Source organism: Protopterus annectens, chromosome 3.part1 (assembly GCF_019279795.1).
Source record: "Protopterus annectens isolate FY-2018-M chromosome 3.part1, PAN1.0, whole genome shotgun sequence".
NCBI classification, from domain to species: Eukaryota; Metazoa; Chordata; order Ceratodontiformes; family Protopteridae; genus Protopterus; species Protopterus annectens.
In genome coordinates, this window is record NC_056732.1 from 160,973,578 (window position 1) to 160,996,433 (window position 22,856).

Sequence of the window (22,856 nt, forward strand, 5' to 3'; positions counted from 1 at the left end):
TGTATGTATTGGCAACTTTATTCACTCTATAACTTGGATTTTTTTGTGAAAACACTTTTTTTTTTTCTTCATTTATAGGTGATGAAGAAAAATTAGATGAAAGAGCTAAACTGAGCGTTGCTGCAAAACGACTCCTTTTCCGAGTAAGTGCTGACTCTCAGTTCTGTGTATCTTCATATCTTTCGAGGTCAGAATTGGAAACTTTACCTTTCCTGCACTCAGTGTTAGCTAAAACGGCTTGTGCGGCACATTTGTAATTCAATTCCTACTGCCTGGCTTGTCCTCTTTCTGAATTCCTGTATTCTTACTCAGTTTTCAATGTACTTTTTTTTCCATAGGTGCAATGCAACCAGAATTTTTTCAGGTTTAAGCTGTTTTAATTGACCTGCCTTAAAAAGAACAATGGTTTTCTTTGGAGCCCTGCTCCAAAAAGAGACTGGAATTTTAAGCTACACTGTAGTTATAAAACTTTTTTTCTGATATCATGATTAATGCATTGACTGCACCTACATGTTCTATAGATTCCACATATTTTTATAGTGAAAAACTGTGCCCTGATGTGCATGCAGGGGTTCCTGATTTGTTAACATCAGACTATATGTGGTCCTAGGAGATGGAAAGATCTGCAGAAGGAAAGCTTTTACCAAAGCCACGCTCAAGAAATGCAGCAGTGGAGCGAAGATTACGTCGATTTCAAGACCGCTCTCGCACACAGCCTGTTACTACTGAGGAAGTTGTCATTGCAGCCACGTAAGTGTATATATTTTGTCAGATTTCTGTGATATCTATCCTAACCATTTTTCCAGTTTTGGAGTCCCTTTTTCTGGCTAGCTGAATAATGATAGTACTTAGAGGAGGGGAGGGTACAAGTCATGCCAAGACAGCATGAGTAGATTAACACACACACACACACATATATATATATATATATATGTGTATATATATATATATATATATATATATGTATATATATATATATATGTATATATATATATATATATACACACACACACATACATACATTGGTCCTGTACTCTTAAAATTAAAATTTTTAGCACAAAGCTCCAGTTATAGCTGTCTCTGTGTGTGTGCTAGTTTGTATTTATAGCTTATGTACATAAGTAAACTTTTAATTCTTTGCATTTATGTTCATATCTGGTTGCTTTTGCTATCTTTTAGTCACAGAATTTCCTAGAGATGAAGTCAAAACAGGGCTTACAGCACTGAGGTGTTAAGGACTTATTTGTACTGCTATATAGCTGTATTGTGTGTATGCATGACAGTTTATCAGCAAGCCTTTCATCAGAATCTGATCCATCAAAAACAAAATAATTCATGACCCGGAGAAATAAAACTGCCGAAATACTGAAACCCCCATCTCTAAATATGCTTACTCTGACATCATAAAACAGTGCAAAAAAAAAGTAAAACTGAACTTGTGTCTAACTACCATTTTGGACCATATTTAAAAAGAAAAACATTCTGGCAAACCACATTGTTGCAACAACAATGAGATCCCTGTGATTCTTTGTAAGCTGCCTGTGAGCCATGGCTTTTGCTGTAGCAGGCACCTGAGTAATTGTCAGGAAAATCCTACTAGGACAGCTGAACTTTATTTGGGGTTAATCAGAGTCCCTTTAATAGCAGGTGTGTACCCAAGAAGACTGAATGCTGTGATTAAATCAAAAGGTGCTTCAGCAAAGTATTAGTTTAAGGGTGTGCACAATTATGCAACCAGCTTATCACACTTTTTTTATTTGTTATCTTTCCTATGTATATATATATATATATATATATATATATATCTACCTGGATAAGATCAAAAACCCACATATGCGAAAACACCAAATCTTCATTTTAAACGACTGCTCACATAACCAACAATTTACTCAGGGAAAGGAGGCAGTCAGCCAACATTTGGGAGTTTGCCCTATTCCCCACTATAATGCGATCTCTGAGTTGTTAGAATTAGTTAAGGGGTTGTGGGGGTTTGAAGTGCTTCCATGTGGTTTCTTGAGCTTGTTGGCTGACCTGTTATTTTCCTTCGGTAAATTCTCGGTGTTGCGTGGAGTTGGTTAAGTGAACATTTGATGTTTTCATTTGTGTTATTACTTTCAGGTATGTGGGTTTTTGATATCAAGTAGACCCATATATATGTATATAGACAGAGACACATGCACATACGCACACACAGGCTACTATTGACTATAAATGTGTCATGGTATTGATCAGTACAAAAAGGTTTGATCACAAAACTTTCTCACAGAGAATAAATTAAACCTCTAAACCTTGATGGTTTATAAAGGTTGTTGCAGGGGGGGGGGGATTCCCCCTTCCTACAGCTCTGCTACTTCTATATACTAATTCTGAGATTATTATAGTTTGGATTAAGAGGAATTCACCACATAACCATAATCTTGATGTCGGCATACAAATCACAGTGACTGCACTTTTGCACACTCATTTTAGATGCATCATAACTCTTCTTGGCACATTACATCTCCAAGAACTATTGAGAGAAAGACTAGGTAAGAGTGAAGGTAAAACAATACCCAGCAAACCTACTGAGCATCACCGTACGCTGTTATCATTTTTAATTTTTTTGGCAATTGTATGCTGCTGAGTGTAGACTGTTAACTGAAGGAGAAGACAGTCTCATTTGTGCATGCAGACACAAACAAAAGTTGAAGGTCTTGTTGACATTGGGAGGTCATGTGATGGTGTTTGGAGACGAGCAGTGAAGTGGTTGTTTTCTTAAGGGCTTACAGCTTGTAAGTAGAGAAACACGTACATAAAAAGACTATATAAATACTGGGATAGATGTTGCTGCTTTTAAAGATCACTATGCCCCTCGTTTATTAGAAATTTTTGTGGGAATTATAGATTTTTCATGTTCTTGCATTTATCTTATTTCAGTATATAGCAGATCAGCCATGCATCTTTACAGTTGTGCACTATCAGTGATTTTTTTATTTATTTATTTCAGGAGTTAGTAGTATTCTAAAGAAGAACTTCACTTTTGAAAGCCTTTATTTTAAACTTGCAAATATTAAAAAAAAAATAGGCTTCGCATATTGGCTGATAGCTGAGCAGTTAGTGTTTTTTGGCAGTGCTGTAATGTATGAAAAACTCCACAAATTGGTGGTACTTTCACAGAGCAGTACTGCTGAACAAACATTGAAATCAAAAATTAGTATTATTCTTTACACTGGTTCCTTCTGTCGACCATACAGCTTCCCCCTATCCATTTTGAACCTCTTCATTCACCTGTACTCTGTATCCTCCAGTGGGTGAGATTACATGAGGAGCTGTCATAGTTACATAGAAGTTGTTTGTGCTGTTGGTGACATTACAGAAATGAGGGTTTTTCTAATCCTCTGCCTGGTGGATAACATGTCATAGGCTGTTCCACACCTCCTTGTGCATGTTTGTTCTTCTAACCACATTCTGTGAGGACAGTGAACAATATTTATTTAAGGTTCTTAAAACAAAATGAAATACTTTTACATTTTTTTCATGTTAAACAAAAGTTGAGAACCATTTATGTATTTATTTTTATCTTGCCTTATTTTTACATGTATTATTCAAGGAGCAAAATAATCCTCATTAGATAAAAATAGTGTAGATTTTAGTGCTTGACTGCAGTTAGGGAATACGTGAATAGTGCCACTTGTTTACAAAAACTCTTGACAATGTCAAGTGTTAAAAAGATTGCTTTCAAAGGTTAAAGATTATCATTCACTTTCCAGCATCTAAATGCAACTCTTCACAGCTCTGTGGAACATAGTTCATTGATGTCACCTTTAATTTTGGAAAAAAAAAATCCTTTTGCCGCTGGTTAATTGAAAAAAAAAAGGGTTCTAGTGTTGGGAGGAATGCTTTTTTGTGAAGCTCTCAGTCCTGCAAGCTACATAGAATTGCCTATTGCAGGGTAACTATGTGGTAACTCAAGACTATATGAAAAAAAATTCTAGATACCTTTTCCCTTTGGTGACTTCCTCTCTCTGCTTGCTGACAAGTGGTCCACCTCCTAGAGGTCTTGATCCCACTGCTTTGTAGTCTAGAACATGGAGTCAAGTGCTGAGTAGTTGGGCTGACATACTTGCAAATGTGGAGGTAGTGGGGCTGACATACTTGCAAATGTGGAGGTAGTTTGTGCCCTCACCAATGTTGATTCTGATGATGGGCCATTATTTTAACTTCCTCCAATTAGCCTTCAGCTGCCAAAAGCTGCTGTTCTCATTCATTGAGTTTAATAGATCCACCTTAGCCTCTCCTAGGCTTCAATGATCCACAACCTGGGATTGGGTGAGGAGGCTGAGGATGTTGCAACATCATGTTTATGCCAAGGAGTAGATATGCCTCACCCCTGGCAGCATTGTAAGCTGTGCTATGGCTGCCTTCTGGAGGTGCGTGCAATCTCCCAACCAGTTTGAACACTGCTTCCAGCATAGGGCGTGGCAGGCTCATTGTGGTGGTGGTGCAGCATTCCAGGCTGCCCCCCCACCCGATGGACAAGCCAACATCGGTCATTCTCTCTCCCATCCCCTCCTTCAGATCCTAGCCTGTGCCACTAGTCAAACACAGATCATCTGGGGAGCAGTCAGAGCTTTATCACTCTGTACTGCTACTTTTTAAGGCCTAAGCCTGGCACTGGTGGTTGATTTGAGCAACTCGCATCACTTTTGGGGGTATTCTGTGCCCTCCCCATATATATATATATATATATATATATATATATATATATATATATATAGTGTGTGAGTGCAAGCTTCCACCATAATGTATGCAATATTAATGTTTTTAGACTGGTCTAGGTGTCCTTTTCTGTCACTGTAGTCTAATAGTGTAAAGACAAATGCATCTGTATATAAAAAACTAAGTACTTCTAATTATATTTGACACAGGGATTATACAAAGTATAGGTACATTGCATTAATGATTATATTATCAGAAAAATGTATCAGTACATTTAAAGGAGTCTTCGGCACTCTGTAGCCAGATAGTCATCAATGTATGGGCTAAGCAGAAGTGGTTAATGTTGCTCCAGTTTCAGATGCAGAGGCCAATCTTCACTAAAGCTATTTTTTGTATTTCAGTTCGAGTCTCTCAAATGCCCAAATAAGGCATCTTTTGGAGAGGGCATCCTGTCCAGGTTATCTAGAAATAGTGTTATTTTTAAATATTTAATGTTTCTTCAAACGTATAATTATTTTTTAACATGTCACCTTCAAGCAACAGTCTATCAATGCCAAGCTGGTGGAATGCTTCCATCTATAAATAAATAGTCTAGATTACTCCAGTTTGACTAAGGCTTAGGATATGGAAGAGCCAGGAGGGAAGAGAGGGAGTGAGTGGCCAACTCTGGCTCGCCTCTCCTAGGGGATGGAAGTGATAGTTGCCCTTGCTGACATATCTGGGTGCACACACGCATGTTAGAGGAGAGCACTGAAGGCCATAACAGTTTTAGGTCGCTTGCTTCTGAGAGTATGTCTGGAGTCTTGACCACAAAACCCTTGATGGCTGCCTGTATGATGGTTCCTGACAATAAAGGAAGAGCGGCCACATGGCCAGTTGATAATGGGGACAAAATACATAAACAAATGAGAAGAAAAACAATAGCTGCTAAATCACAGTATGAAACTAAGCTGGCTGCCTATACAGCAGATAATAGAAGCGCATTTTACAAACATGTTAGATTTAAGAATATGAAAACTCAAAGAAATCAAACTTTGTAGTCGATGGCATCAGTGTCTAGGATGCCAAAAGGAAAGTAAATACCAAGAGACCCTTCTTTTCATGTCCAACAGTGGAATTGACTTTCCCACTGTGGTTGCTGTGATTTCAATTGCTTGTCCACGAATCTCCCTAAATCTAATTCAAAGTGCATTAGAAAAAAAAAATGCCCAGATGCAGCTGCAGGGCCAAAGAACATAAATGGATATGTTTTTTTAAGTTAAATTAAGTCTGTTAGACCATATATTACCGACTTATTTCACTGCTGTTTTAATGAGAGTTGTATTGTAGAAGTCTGGAGAGAAGATATTCTGACTCCACTCCGTAAAAGAGGGAAAATGCTGATATAAATAAATATAGGTCAGTCAACATAGCTTGTAACATACGCAAATACTTTGAGAGAGTCTTACTTTCATTAATGGCTTTTGATTTTAGTGTAAAGTTAGACGTTAGCATACTTTTCGGCAAGGATGGATGTAGACAGCAAACCTAGTTAATTTTTATAATAGCATTGCTGAACTTTATATATAGAGATTATATATATATATATATATATATATATATATATATATATAAAATCATGTATATATATGTGTGTGTGTGTGTATGTATGTATGTATATATATATATATATATATATATAGATGTGTGTGTGTATATATATATATATATATATATATATATATATATATATATGTCTGTGTGTGTATGTATATATAATATATATATACACGTGCGCGCACACATATTTTTATTTATTTTTATTTACTTTATTTAACATTTGTTGACCGGGAAAGTCCGACTAGGCTCCACAGATCCTGTTTTCAGTGGAGGCCCGGGGAGAAATGCTCCAGAAGCATGTTTTTAGAATGTGGGAGGAAACCAGAGTACCCGGAGGAAACCCACGCGAACGCAGGGAGAACATGCAAACTCCACATAGAAGGCACCCCAGCTGGGAATCGAACCGGAGAACCTCTGCTATGCAAATACATATCTAGTGGTTGTTAACTAGAGCCAGAGCACTGATCCAAACGGACCCCTTCTGTGCTCAGTCTGCCAGCACTGCCTTGCTGGGTGACCTACTCAATGATACATGCACTGCTCACAGTAGGTAGATGGAGGATGGTAGGGCTCAACAATGGAGTGATCCAGGGTATTAGTATTGCAGCCACAGTCTTTTGCATGAGACTGACAGCAATGTGTAATATATTTAGAGCTTTCAAAAGCAGTTGGTTCTATTAAATATCTGTCCATATTATATACTTTAGATACTAACAACTGTGTATTTAACTGGATTAAGAACTGCCTTATGATGAGAGGTTGCTGGATTAGGAAAGGGCGTGATTTCTCTAGCCCAAAACAAGTCCTAATGGTGATAGCACAAGGCTTATTATTGGATCTTTTACTATTTAATGTTTTTATGTCCACTTTTCCCTCTTCTCACAGTGATGGGCTACACATTTCACTGACAGTTTGAAATTAGAGGTAATGGTGACTAATTTGTATGATGAGCTGAACCTGTAGAAACACAGACTTGTATGCTTGGGTGTCATCAAACAATGCTAGTCTTTTACACTGATAAAAGTGATGGTGTCCATTCACTCTACTTTGTCAACAATCAAATACTGTTACCCGGTGAACATGTTGGCCGAAATGGATGTATTACTATGCACCCAAATGTTCTGCTTGGACTGTTTTAAAATCTTTATTAGACCCACTGTGGAAGATTGCTCCAACTTTTTTATTTGCAGTATTTAAGATATTGAGTAGGTACATATGTTTCTAAAAAAAAAAAAAAAAAAAATTTGGTACTAAAATAATGGACTACTCTCTGAGATGGTGTTATCTTCATTTGTATTCAGTAAGATAGAGATTTGTTTTATTGGTGACATGTTAGTTTCTTTTTTTCATGTGTCAACAGCAACTTGCAAGTGTTCTTCATATTTCCATTCTGAGCAGTGCTTAACAATGAACATTTAATAGCAATCTCAAGACTATGGAACCTTTTGCCTTCTGTGTGTCAGACAAGCACCATCTGTATCCATATTTAAAGATGTTCATTGCATTGATCACTGCTGCAGTAGCCTTTGCTGTATGGATTATATCCTGCCAAGAAAATAACAGCTGGCTTGCTTCCAAAGCTCAGGATACTTTCCACAAACTCATAATGTCAGGCAGCTCATGCTGAGCTTCACTAAAAGAGAAGTTGGGGAACAAAGCCCTTCAGAACTTTACTGGCACTGAAGAGTACACTCCTGATGCTTCCAAGGATCAAGCTTGTGCTTTTTTTTGCTGAGCAGATAAGTTCCTTTTGCAGGAAAAAAAACTTGGATTTTCTTAAGTTTGTTGATGTTTTGTTACTTTCCACTTCAGGAAAGTTATTTTAAAGTTAGGAGTGTTGCATTTTAATGGACTGTCTCGAGATGGTAACGTGCTTTTAAACAGAGAGCTTGTTTTTTTTCTGTCAGTTTAAAAGTAGTGTAAAGTAACTAGAAACATTTTTCTTTGGCGAAGTGGTGTTTATTTTACTTTTTGGGGGCTGGCATAGTGTTTTAAAGTGCATTTTACTGTATTTTTTGTCAAAAATAACTTTTGTGTTTTCTTTCATAAACTTGTTTGTGATTGTGCCCAAATACAAAATTATGTTACTTGTCTTTTAGTCAATTCAGCTTGATCTAAATGAAAGTCTGGTTGCATGGAAGGTGCTCTGCAACTTTGGAAGCTGGCTGGCTGTTATATCCTTGGCAGGTTATAACCCATATATCTAAGGCAACTGCAGCAGTGATCATTTAAATGTCTACCGTCATGGTAAGATGTCCTTCCATTTCACTGTTACAGTATTCTTAACATGAGGGATCCCCTGCCAAGGGCGGCCCAACGTCTGGCCAGTATACCAAAGCCTTTAGGTGGTTATTGATATGCTATACGTCACATGTATGCTCTCTGGGTAAGGAGTAGGGCATAAAGGTGACATCCGGAGGCATCATCCTCAGAACTTCTTTGCCACCACTCTGAACACCATCTTTGATCCTCAGTCTGATTTCCTAAGTCATTGCTGGTTACCTAACCATTCAAATAAGTGCCCCTTTGGGATTTTTTGGCTTATCCTTTTTGCTTTTAGCATTTGTGGTGGTGTGGGGTTTCATGTCATCCAGAAAGGGTAAATGCCAGTGTGGGAGACAGATTCCCCATGTCATCTTTTCTATTTTTATTGAAAAATTGAAACTCTCCCAACGTACCCTCACCGCATATGATGAAGATGCTAAGACATATCAAAGCCAAGAAGTTAACAAGGGATTTTAAAGACTTAAACATCTTTGAATGGCCAGTCCATTTGAACAATCAGAACCATAAAACAAACACCGATATTGTGAAGTGAATACTAATGAATTTGAAGGGGTGTGGTGCTGCAACACAAGTAAAGGATACCAAGAAACAAATGGGAATCCTGTAGTAACCCAGGCAACAACAGAGAATGCAACAGATAATTATTTGAATGCTAGTTGCACATATTTGAATATGAATAATACTGAACAAGCAATTTCAGGAATTAGTAAACAAGTTTTATGTTTGAATAGTGCTACAGGTGCCCGACCTAAGGATACGGCAGCACATTTTTTCAGATCTTCCTATACTATTGAAACATCAATGTCAACACGGGAAGGATCATTCCTTAAGCAGAGACAAGAAGGAGGAGAAAATCTCTAATTAGAGATGCCATCAGAAAATTGTTCATTGGAAGAAACAACCACTTTGGTTGTAAATATGTCAAAGTGAAGCTCAGTATAGGCTTCTTAATAAAGGTTTAACATTTATTCCAGCCTTACCTTCGAGACTTAATGCGTTTGCTATAAATATTAAATACTTTGGCTGGAATGTGATTTTAAAGAATATATTCATGGATATCGACAAGACAACTGTTAAGAGTCTATTGCTTTATTTAAAAGACCGAGCACTTTAATTCTATCATTGCTTCTGGTGGTGGAAACTTTTGTACAAGTCTGCGAAAATGAAGTGACAAATTTACGCAATAATAAGAATAAAGGGTTCTGCAGTTTAAATTCATGTGAGAAACGAGCTTTGAGGGATTTGATGAATAATAATGAGATGATTATTAGACCAGCAGATAAAGGAAGAATGATAGTGCTAGATAAAATATGGTATGACAACGGAATGATGGCACTACTAAGTGATGAGAACACTTATAAGCGGATATAGAAACATGAGTTAGACAAGATTACAAGGAAGGTGAATATGGATTTGAATGATCTCATGATAGTTGTCATCACTCAAGAATTTTTATTTTCAAGTAACTAGTGCTGCTATATCCATCATTAGAGGTTTACCTAAGATTCACAAGATATAAATGATCCACCAGTGCATCCTATTGTTTCTGGGAATGGATGGATCATGGAGCCTATATCTATTTATGTAGAGTATCAATTAAAAAGAGCACTGTGTAAAGCAAGCACTGTATTAAAGGACACTGAATACTTTCTTTGGTGTCTACATATTGAATAGTTTCCCATATATCAAAAGAGATCTTGCTGGTACAATGGATGTAAAAAGTATATTCACAATTATTCTGAATGAATATGCCATTGAAGGAATACATCGATTTTTGATGTCCAGTGAAGTTTATGATGGAAACCTAGTAGTCCCAACTATGTACGTTGTTGAAATTAATATTGGCAAATGTTTTGCTATATGAGAACCAATACTTTCTGCAAAAATGGGGTGTGGTGATGGGTACCTCCTGGGCTAATTCGTACTCCCAACATCGTGATGGCACAGTGGGAATCTGAATATATTTGTAGTGATCTGAACATTTGGCAAAAACTACTGCTGTTTTACAGAAGATTTGTGGATGACATATTTCTTTTATGGAAAGCAGATGAGGCAACTTGGATCTTTTGTTGACTATCTAAAGACCACTATGACTTAGGTTGTGAAGAAAAAGAGAAGATGGCAATATAGACACTATGATATAGATACTATGATATATCAGAAACCATGCTGGAAAAATCATCTCCTACATCATAATAGTATGCATCCCAAATATGGTTTTCCGCAAGTTATAAAAAAACAATTTTTGCAGAGTTTGAGACTGAACACTAATATAAGAGATCAAGTCACTGAATTAGTGAGAATGAAGAAGCATCTACATTGAAAGGGGTTATAACTTAGAGGAAATAAAGGAAGGGGAGACAGAAGTAAACCAGATGAGTATGAGTAAAAGGAAACCATATTTCCATCGTGATGAGACACAGAATGTAGAAGTGTTGGACGCGAACAAGGATGTATGTATTTAATGGAATAAGCTGTTCGCTCACTTACAGTGAAGACATTAAACAAGTATATGACATAATAAGAGGAAATAGAAAATATTGACAGCAGATGCAATGATCAGATGGATAGTAGCAGAGACCCCGAGACTTTGCCTTAAGAATAGACAAAACATGAAAACTTCTCTGTGAGGAAGTAAACAATACTGACAGATTAGCTCACAGGAGGCAATGAACTTTTAGGTGTGGAAGATGTAAAGCCTTCCTGCACATCAACATTCATAATACGTTTTTACATCCAGCTCTAGTACATACCACCCCCCCCTTTTCTGCACCATCCCCAAACCATACTTTCTCTATCTTTAAACCCCTCTATACCCACCTATACTTCCCAACCTCACTCACACTCCATCTCTCACACAAACTGCACACCTATGCCTCTCCTAACCAACATCTTTCTTATCACACACACTGTCTCTTCCTTCTAGGAGTATCAGCTCTTCACATAACTAATTTACCTCCACCATCCTCCCCAGCTATTCAGCAATCAGTCCATCTCTCTACAGTACCGATATAATCTTACAGAATAACTGGTGGTACTCTCCCATTCCACAGCCCAAACAGGAAATCACCACCTAACACTCCCCCCTACCTTCTGCAACCTGGCCCTATCTGGTGACATAATCCTAACCCTGGCCCTTCTCCTCCCTCTCACAACTCCCCTAACCCTACTAAATCCATTCAGTTCACCACAATTAATCTTCAAAGCATTAGAAATAAAATTCCACAACTGCATCCGTGGTTCAGTCAACATAAACCGGACTTTACTGCCATCACCGAAACTTGCTAAAACCATATGTCAAGGATTCTGAATTCCTATCCCCTAACCACTCCTGCCTCAGAAGTGACGGACTTTATAAAAAAAAGGTGGAGGCATTGCCCTACTATTCCCAAGCACCTTCACAGTTATTCCTTACTCAAAAGCAATTCCCAGTTTTTCCACTGCAGAGCTTCTTGTCACCTTCCTGAAACATGATGACTGTAAAACCCTATGTAGTATAGTCGTATACATTCCCCCAGGCAACAATATTCCCATTCTTGTGGAAATTCTTGCCTGCCAATAACATAAAAAAATGAAACTGTAATCCTAGGTGACGTGAATATCAATTGGCTAGATATCTCGAACAACCCCTCTACAGATAGCCTACACAAATACAGTCAGCTAATCTCAGATATCACCAGACATGACAAAAAAAAAACATGGATCCATCTTGGACTGGATCCTGGTTTCTGACCCAGACAAAATCTCCTCCTCTGGCACACTCCCAGATAGCATTAGTGACCACTCACCAGCATACATAACAAGCAAGCCCACCTCTGTACCAAATATACACCAATATCGATACAACAGAGACCTATCCCACTGCTCCCCTGATGGCCTCAACAATACCCTGCGGAACATTAACTGGAGTCCACTAAAAATTCTCCCACTCGGTGATCCAGTAGAATTCTTTAATTCTACATTTCTCAGAATCCTAAATAGCCTAGCCCCACTCAAGCTAAAGAGAATCAAGGCAAAACATGCTACCTACCTTGCAAAGTCCACAAAACAAAAGCCTGGAAAATCTGGAAAAAAAACAAAACTCCATCTAACCTTTTACAATATAAACAACTTCGCAACCAGGCCAAAAGCTTAGTTGTCAAAAATAAAAAAGAATACTTCCAAAATCAGCATAGACAAAACCCCAAGACTTTCTGGCATGTTATAAACTCCTTGCTCCACCTAGGAACTAACAATAACCCCTGCCCTAACCCTAAAAAACACCCTCTGAGATAGCCTCACTGCTTTAATACACACTTTATTGACACCATTGCAAAACTTAACTACCTCCTTCCCACCCATCAACACTAATACACAAACACCATCAGGACGTACCACCACTACCCCTCTACCTACTTTCTCACTATCACCCATTCCAACATCCACCATCCATAAACTAAAACCTTGTACTAATGCCCCAGATAACCTACCTGCAGAATACTTGCAACGAGCTGCCTCTTCCATTGCTTATTCTCTCAGTATCCTCCTCAATAGGTCCATTCAGGTATCATAAATACCCAACATTTGGAAAAAAGCATTTGTCCTTTCACTTCACAAAGGCGGCTCCAATTCAGAAATCTCAAACTTCCTCCTATTGCTATACTTTTCTCCATCTCCAAAACATTAGAGAAATGCGTTCACACCCAGCTCATAAGCCATTTGGTAAACCACCACATACTCTCCCCTACTCAACACGAGTTTAGGCCTGGACATAGCACAAACACTGCCCTAATTTCCTTCTTGGACACAGTAAATAGAGCTCATGATGCTGGTTCCATAGTCTCTGATCGCTTTCTTGATTTGTCTAAAGCATTTGACACGGTCTCCCACTCCCTTCTACTTACTAAACACTCTAACCTCATCTTATCTTCCCCTACCCTAAAGTGGCTTACTAGCTGAGCTATCTCAGAAATAGCAATCTACTAAATGGCAGCACTCATCTTCCCCTTTCATCAGCACAAACACAGGCATCCCCAAAGTTCAATTCTAGGTCCCCTCCTATTCAGTATATTTGTCAATGACTCATAATACTCTAACCAACAGCATTGTTATCCAGTATGCTGATGATTCGACCATCATCTGCTCTTATAAATCTCCCACTGTTTTACAGCATCTTACCCAAGAAGCTTTGACATCTGTTGAAACTTGGATACCCCAAAACCATCTCGACATCAACCCTAATAAGACCAAACTCTTAGTATTCACCCACACTAAATCCAGCCCTACTTACAAAGCTGTTTTCTCTATCCATTCCCAAAACAACACTACCATTGAAGTCATGCCTAGCACTAAACTGTTAGGTGTCATCACTGACGACAAATTTAACATTTGACCTTCACATCTACAGCAACATTAAAAAAAAAAATCATCAAAAGCTTGGTGCCCTCTATAGACTTAACTACTTTCTTAGCCACTCCACTAAAATAGCCCTCGCTTCATCCTTCCTGCTTTCAACTCTACTATACGGTGCTCTCATCCTCACAAATTTATAGTCCAACTTAAAAACAAAACTAGACTTCTGCTACAACAAAGTCGCTAAATTCGCCACTAATGCAAAATTTTCCACCCACCATTGCTCCTCATTGCACCAGCTCAACACGCTAGAATCCCCTCATCATCTCGCGTATCTACAGTTAACTACAGCCCACAAAATAATCTACAGACCTGAATCCTGCCCTTCCTTGTCCTCTACAATGAGTCTATCCCTTCCTAATTTCCAACTCGGGTCTGAAAACAAAGTGCTACTGTCAGTCAAAAAACTTAAGCTCTCAGCTGGCCAAATGTTGTACTCAAACTGTCTAAGTTATGGAATAATCTTCCTACTTCACTCAGAACTGGCAGCAGTCCGGCCACCTTCAAAAAATCACTCAAATCACATCTCTCCTCTCACTGGCTATACTCCTGCACCCCAACCCCTTACCTCAACACCTAACTCCTCTCTCTGGAATCTCAACTTGAACCTTTTACACTACAAACTTTTCCTTTCCTTCTCTCTTCCCTACATACTCCTTTCTGTCTCCATACCATTTATCTCTCTCCTGTAGCCCTTCTGTCTCCTCCTTTTCCACTCTATATCACTTCTCCACTGCTAAGTATACTACAGATACATATGCCAACTGTACCATTATACTACTCTTTGACTGTAAACATTATTACTGCTGTTGCTATTAATTTTATTACTTGTTTGAATTGTCAACATACCTAGTTCCATGTATAAATATTTCACTTTATGTAATGTGGAACTTTTCTCCCCGGGCCTCCACTGAAAATGGGCTCTTTCTAGGGCTAGGCCCAGTGGACTTTCCTGGTTAACAAATGCAATAAATAAATAAAAAATAAATAATTACCAGGAATGAGTATAAATTGGATGTTTTTGCAGACTGTAATACTAGAAATGTGATTTATATTTTATGACTGTTATGGACTTTATACTGGGAAAACTAACTGTTCATTTAAAGTTAGGATCTTGACATGTAAATGATATCGAGCATAAAATGAACATAAATGATTTGTCCCAACATATACGATTTCCTGTTCATAGTTTTCATTTTATGGTGCTAGAAGTCATTAGTGACAGTTTAAGAAGAGGAGATTTGTGGAATATTACTGAGTTAAGAGGTTAACTGGATTGCAGATATGAGAGCTGATTGTGAACCTGGCTTAAATGAAGTTGTATCTTTAAAACCGGTACTGAGAAGGTTTCCGTTAAGAAGATGATTCTGATTGGTTATACCCCCTTTATATGGCCTAAATTGAAAGTATGCATTTATAGATTTGAAGAAGGTTTTTAGGAAAGTGCTTATCCATTTTGAGTTTGTTTTTTTAAGTCATTTATACTAGCTAATAAATATTTTACCGCTGTGTGGAAATAGCTTCATTTATTGTTTTTACTCATTGCTTAGTTATATTGAAGCTATACTTGTCCGTTCAAACTTGGTGCATGTTATGCCATCCAAAAAGGGTCCCCATAAAGATAGTCATGAACAGTGCTGGATCTAATTACTGTGGATGTTCCCTTGGTTCTTATTTATGTGAATTGCTCAATGCTTGGTTGGCATACTCTTCTGTTAAAGCCCACCTCTCAGCTGTTTATGCTTGTCTGCCTTTAATTCCTCCTTTGGCCTCTAGGTTTGAGGCCATACAGTTTCTTAAAGGTGTACTTCATGTTAGACCTCCCAGGAAACCTGTCCACCCCCCCCCCCCCCCCCCCGGGATCTTAATTTTGTTTTGGAGAAATTGACTTAGGCTCCTTTTGAAGAGCTTAAGCTTCCTTACAACATTGTTCTTGGAAACTGTTCTTTTGTCGGCCTTTACTTCTGCCAGACGGTTGTCTGAGCTGCAAGCCCTTATGGCTATTCCTCCTTTTTCAGTTTTTCATAAGGGACAGTGTCTCTCTCTCTCTCTCTCTGTACCAGTCCTTCTTTTATACCTAAATTGGTGAATGAGTTCTGTCTTAATCAGTCTATTAATTTACCCACTTTTTTACCTTCTCTGCAGTCTGGTAGTGAGAAGGTGTTGCACACCTTGGAAGTACATACATGACTCCAGATTTTATTTGGACAAAACTAAAGATTTTTCAAAATGTGATCAGCAATTTAGGCTCACTTTACTAGGGCTGTGTTTTTTTCTGGTGCTTATTTTCAAGGATTTGGATACTAATTCTATCCTTGAGGCAGTTACCTCGTCTTCATGGTATACCTTTACCAAGCATTGCAAGTTGAATGTCATTTCCAGGGCTAGAGTTGGCTTTTCTAGGACTATTCCTCATGGGTTCCTAGAAGGCTCTGGTGGTCCTTCCTCATCTGTCGTCTTCCTGAGCTTTGGCACTCCCTCATGTTAGGAATACTGCAACAGTGAAATGGAAGGGCATAGTATGGTTGTGTAAAATCTTACCATAACCGTAGATATACTTCTCTTCATTGTTGCAGTATTTGCCCCCCCGGTCTTTTGTCCCTCTGGATGTGTATGTTACCCATTGGTATTCTAGGTCTGGGTTCCTCCTGGGGCCTTCAGTTCTGACCATGATACGTCTGAACATCACCTTTCTGCCCTATGCCTGATGAAGGGAGCATACGTGCGACATAATCTGCATCAATAACAACCTAAAGGCTTTGGTATACTGGCCTGACGTCGGGCCACCCTTGGCAAGAGATCCCTCATGTTAAGAATACTGCAACATTGAACAGAAGGACATCTTCTGTTATGGTAAGATTTTACCCAACTGTACTTTTTACTTGTCCAACTTGTACTATCTTGTGTTTGAGCCTCGGACTGGTATATGACTCGTATTTTAATGAGGTACAGTTTTCTAAATTATGTAAACCAGGCCCAGAGACTGCTATGGCCATCTCATTTTTAACATTATAACCTTGTAGATGAGCACAGATTTACCATTTTTCTTGGAAAATACCAGAATTTGTACTCTCAAAGACTGGAAAAATGCAATATTTCACATACTTTAATATTTTAGGCTGGTGCATTCATTCATCTTAAATTTTATGTACCTACTTTACTTAAACTATCTGTGCTATTTAGTATTCTGTACTTATCTGTTTTAGATTTGTTTATAACTAGATGCAGTACAGAATATAGTGGAGTCACAGTAATGACTGAAAGTTACCTCTACTATCAGGTATACCCTCCCTGTAAAGGAGACTGATATATCAGTGAGCCAAGAATTTCAGTTTGTATCCCAGTGGAAGTGTAATTACAAGTCCTGTTACCCAAAAGGTCACTTTTACTCAAGGTGGGCTAAGCACAAGCACCATGTAAGTTAAGTACAAATTCTAATGGAAGTGTATTTAAAAGATGCATCTCACACAAGGTCACATTCATGAACCTAGGACATAGAACAGACAACTTCATGTAAATACAAACATTGTCCTAGTCAGTGGAAGTATGTTTATAACTGTACCAACAGACCTCACGTTGGACCAAAGCTTGGCCACCTTTTGTAAGACCATTGAATGTCCACAGTACTTCAATGCCCACTTTCTCTTTGTAATATTTCTCTTGGCTCACTATGAACTTAGGACCCCAGGCATAAAACATTTGCTATCCATTACCCCTCCCCTTCCTCATTGAGCAGCAGCATGTACTAGAGACACTGCCAGTAGGTAAGCTTCCTGGTCTCCACACATGCTCAGAAGGTCCTACTTGGGCGTAGGGCAGCTTTTCTGGGGTATTGGAGTTGGGCCAACACTGAGCTCATAATGACCATGGCTACAATATATGGTGGTTGTCAGTTGCCCCCTTTGCACCATTGGCACTTGACATATAGTAAAGTCACTTACTCACTGGTTCTTTTCCTGATGTTTTTTTTTATGTAATATGAGCAGTTAGTCTTTCTGCCTCTTTAAAATGTACCTGTATAGAATAACACAGATTGTGGACAGTATGTAGCTATAATATTTGACTGACTCTGATCTGAAGTTATTACATATGGTAGTATAGTTTGTTCACGCAAGTTTATTAATATTGTATCTTTGTATGAATTTATAGCCACGGTACTACCATTTGGTGTCCATACTTGTAGTAATGAATGTAGTCAACCTCAGTTTTTTGTTCCTTGCAGCATTTGTAAGTTGCATAATAACTAGCTTGATGCATTCTGCTGGAAGTTCTTTCCCATACATCTGTTGTATGCATAGTATAAGCTCTCTTGACACTTTCATCCCATTAGAATATAACATTTTAGAGTTGGACAGCACATCTTAGTAGAAATTACCTAAGCACTTAGAGTAAATAGTGTACCATGCATCATCACAAAATGTGATGTGTAGCCTCTCTGTCATGTACTCAGCATTTTTTTTGTGCCTAATCAGTTGTCCCATGCTTCATAAGCTTGCTAGCAATAAGCCAGAGCTGGTTCATATCCATGTAATCATTTATAACCATGGCTAGCTATCTGACTAGTATCCCCTGCTGGTTTAGTTGCCCAGAAGTTTCCTTGTACTTGCATCATAGTGTAGCCTTATACAAACATTTTCTCCACTTGATTCTGCAAATAATACATTTCCTCGTGAAACTGCTCGTCACTCCCCCAGTAGTATAACTATATATACACACAGCTGAAAACATGCATTTACTTTATAGCTCATTGTGTAAACTTGAGAGCTTCTGCTACTTCCCGTAGACTATGACTGCATATTTATATATGTACTAGTGTGTGTGTAAAAAAAAAAGGGGTAGGGTTGCCGTATCCTCCAGTAAATAAACTTAATTTTATATTTGACATTTTTCATAATCCAGTAGTGTAATACACTGCAGCCAGGCTGTTGATTTATGAAGTGAACTGTACCCCCCACAAAAAAAGTAACATAAATATTACCACAAACGGGGATCATCATTACAGTTTATTGCATAAATCCTAGACCCTGTGCTGCTTGAAGATTTCTGCTAAAGTACACCCTCTCCCCCAGTATAACTTGTAAACCAAGGACTTAATGTAGCTAGATTGTTGCTACTATGTTACATGGAATTGTGTCCCCAATAGCATATAACAAAAGTCTATGTGCTGCAAATAGGCATGTTTACTGAGTGAAATTTACATTAATGTTAGAGCCTCTACTGCATGTAGACTATTGCTGCACATAAGTGTATATTTCCAGTCAGTAAGTAATGAGTAACCACAATTCAACCACAAACATACATCCCCTCTAATCGGAATGTTACTCCATTAAAAATAGGAGCATTTGTATGCAAATGTATCAGTTCAATATTTAAAACAAGTGACTTCCTCTACCTGGCAGTCTGGTGTGACATTTTTGCCATTTAATCTAAGCCAGCAACCATCGTTTAACTAATTACAGGCAACTAGTTATTTTTGTTCACTGTTAAATTTGTCAAAGCTGATTACTTGGTGCCAGAGGTGGTGATCTGTAATTTGCTTCATTATTCTAATTCTGACTTTAGCAATTAACAGAGGATTATGGCTCTGAGTTGCTGAGCTGCTTCCAGTAGTCAATGGTACATGATTTGATTCCTTCAAAATTCCTTTGCCTACTGTGTGATTCTGAGCAAGCCATTTAACCAGGTAATGCACACTTAATGTTAATCATTTGTGAACTGGGGGGGGTGTGGAGCTAGGAACTAAACCTTATATTTAAGGGGTAAAATAAAACATTTCAGACCTTTATTGGAAAGGCTCAACCAGACTTTGCTGTGAGGGAAAGGTTGGTTTGCTTTTTATTTTGTTGTATTTTGTATGGTTTATTGCCTTTTTATATTTTGAGTGCTGTGATATATTTTCTTTACCTTCTGTTTTGCTTGTGTTCTACTTTTAACTGCATATTAAAACTTCAAAAGACACCACAGCTCTTTCTTGAGTCAAGCAGAAATTTTTACCACTGTCTTTCTAGTTGCCTGCCCCTGATGTTAATTTGACCATATATCTCATTTCCTCTCTGCTTTCACTGGCTTGTGTGAGTAAGCTCAAAATTATCATTTTGTGAAATCACTCCCCTTCAACTATTTAAATTTATTGGCCATTCTACTGTATTCCATAGTACCGGAATACAAAAGTGATCACCCCCTTTCAATCTATCTTGCGGTTTTAAAAATAGTGACTCTCCACTAAAACTTAACTTTTTGGACAGGTAAAACTTAAGTTACCTACTTTTACATCTAACTTCTCTAGTGCACACTGCAGTGTTTAGGATAAACCATTTTTCTCATCTTACCTTTAAGCATCCCTCTGACTAGCACTTGCTCTAATACCTGCTGGAAAGCACTAGGAAGCCTTAAACTGATACAAGCACTCAACTCTCCTGATTAATAAGGAGAAATTAATCATAGGCACTAAACAGCCTATAACTGCAAAGTACCTTGCTAAGGTAAGGGAAAATACCTCCTGTACTCTCTCTCTCTCTCTCTCTATATATATATATATATATATATATATATATATATATAGCACCAAACCAGGCATGTCCAAGGGTCAGCTTCTGTTGATTTCTCCTGTCCACCTGGTGAATCTGGGCATACTGGGGCATTGCAGCAATTGCCTCATGTGCACAGACAACCCTCTCCTCCTACCACCCAACACTACAACCTGTGAGAGATGCTCTTACATAGCCAAACTGGAAGCAATGCTCTCTCCACCCAAGATTGTGCTAGACAGTCAAGAGGAGAAGGTTAACACCTGCACTACACCTCAAGCAACACATAGCCCTTCTAAACTCACACCACCAACACCCACACATAGCAACACTAAATCCACATATGCGGAGGCCCTTAACTGTAACCTGCCCAAGCAACAAGGACCTCCGAAGCTGAAACGCAAACAAACACCAATCACAACCAAAGTGTCACATAGCTCCAACACCAGTGTGCCACCCAGCAACAGCCCCTAAGTCAAGACAATTCATCTAGCACTTTAGTCATAGGTGACTCTATAGTCACACACACTGATGTCCCACTCACCAGGCTGAACAAGGAGAAAATTAGTGAGCTGCCTGTCGGGTGCCAGGATCCGCCACATAACTCATGCACTCAAGTCATTCCACAACAAGTACAAATATGACACTGTCCATGTTGGAGTGAATGACTTGAGACGTACCTCCCTGGACTACATGAAAAGAGACATGGAAGAGCTCTCAGATTGTGGCCCAGGCAGGGGTATGACCCTAGCCCTGAGTAGCATCCTACCTTCGCCCAGAATGATGCCACAATATAAGGACAAATGATTGACTTCAACAATTGGCTAAGCTTCTGGTGTCATTCAAAGGGGATCCAGTATCTGTCTGCCTGGGACGACATGATCGACAGACCACGATGCTTTGCCAGAGATGTTCTGCACCTGTCGCCCCTGGTATTCACGTTACTGGATAAAGCTCTTGCCATTCCTATAGTGCCTTTTTTAGGCAAAGTTCAAAGGACAAAACCACCACCATAACAGGTGCAAGCATGCAAAATCTGAAGGTAATGCTACTCAATGCTAGGAGTCTAAACCTCAAAATGCACTCTCTTGAGGCACTCTTAAAAATAGAGAACATTGATATCTGTGCAGTACCCGAGACCTGGTTCAAGGCTCCAGAGAACACCCCTTCAATACCAGGCTACAACTCTTACGACACTTTTCGGCTACCAAACCAGCATCGAAATACTAAAGGGTGAGGAGTGTCCATATTCACCAAGGATATTCACACCACCAGGTTAGTTGCTCAACACAATGCGTCTGAAATTCTCCAGGTGCAACTAACACTAGGTAAAACTGCAATCCAAATTGTAGCTTGCTACAGATCCCCCCACCATGCCCCAAAATTCTCATTGCACCTTTCTTAACATACAGGAAAATATTAATATACAACCAAACACCCTACTACTGGGTGATTTCAACTAGCCTGCCCATTAACTGGGAAAACTACTCATGCACCAACACCTTTGCCCAACGGTTCTTGGAATTCATAAATTCCAATGCCCTGGATCAACTAATCCATAGTCTCACCAGGGGCTCCAATATCCTAGACCTGGTCATTACCAACATGGGAAATCGATGCTCCACACCTATGGTCACCCCCTCAATCAGGTCAGACCATAAGCTAATCACCCTTAACATCCCACGTCCCACCCCCACCCCCCTAGTAAGGAAACCTCCATATAAAAACTTCTCCAAGGCCAACTTCATGCTGCTGAAGTCAGAAGTTACAAATTTCATGACACCCATGCAGACAGGAACTGAAAGTTCGACTGCTGAGTCCTACACTAAGGCACTGTACGAGCACATCCACTCACGCATGAATCATGCCATACCAAATAGAACTAAGATGCTCTCCTCCCAAAAAAGGAAGCCAATCTGGTGGTCCCCGGCCATAAACAAACTTTACAACAAAAGGAAAAATCTGTTGCACAAAAGAGGAAAATCTCAGGATGCAAAAAACTCCCTTACCAGCCTCCGTAAGAAGCTGAGATCCCACATAAAATACTCCAAAGCTAGTTATGAAAATAAAATTGCCAAAGATTACAGACACAGCCACAAGGCATTCTATAACTTTGTCAAGAATCTAAATGGCAATGCTCAGATCTGCGCTGAGCTACAGCAGAATGGCATTAAATATACTGATCCCAAGGATATTGCCAATATCCTGGCAGATAGATTCAGTGCCGACTTCACCCCCCTCACACCCCCTAAATGGCCCATCTCAATACCGAAAGATTGCCAAATTCTGGTAATAATGGCCACACAGGTAAAAAAACGCACTCTCCAAAGCTAAGAATACAGCATGAATTGGACC

General features: G+C 38.9%; 1 protein-coding gene across 9 annotated transcripts in view; it reads left to right on the top strand.

The window, feature by feature from the left end:
• Window positions 1-22,856, top strand: part of SVIL (supervillin) — a gene marked incomplete in the record, with an annotated part of 2,930,183 nt that overhangs the window by 1,214,225 nt on the left and 1,693,102 nt on the right. For all 9 annotated transcript variants that reach the window (XM_044066681.1, XM_044066680.1, XM_044066686.1 and 6 more), the window contains 2 exon segments: window positions 79-143; window positions 611-750. In XM_044066681.1, coding sequence (XP_043922616.1) covers window positions 79-143; window positions 611-750 — 205 coding nt within the window.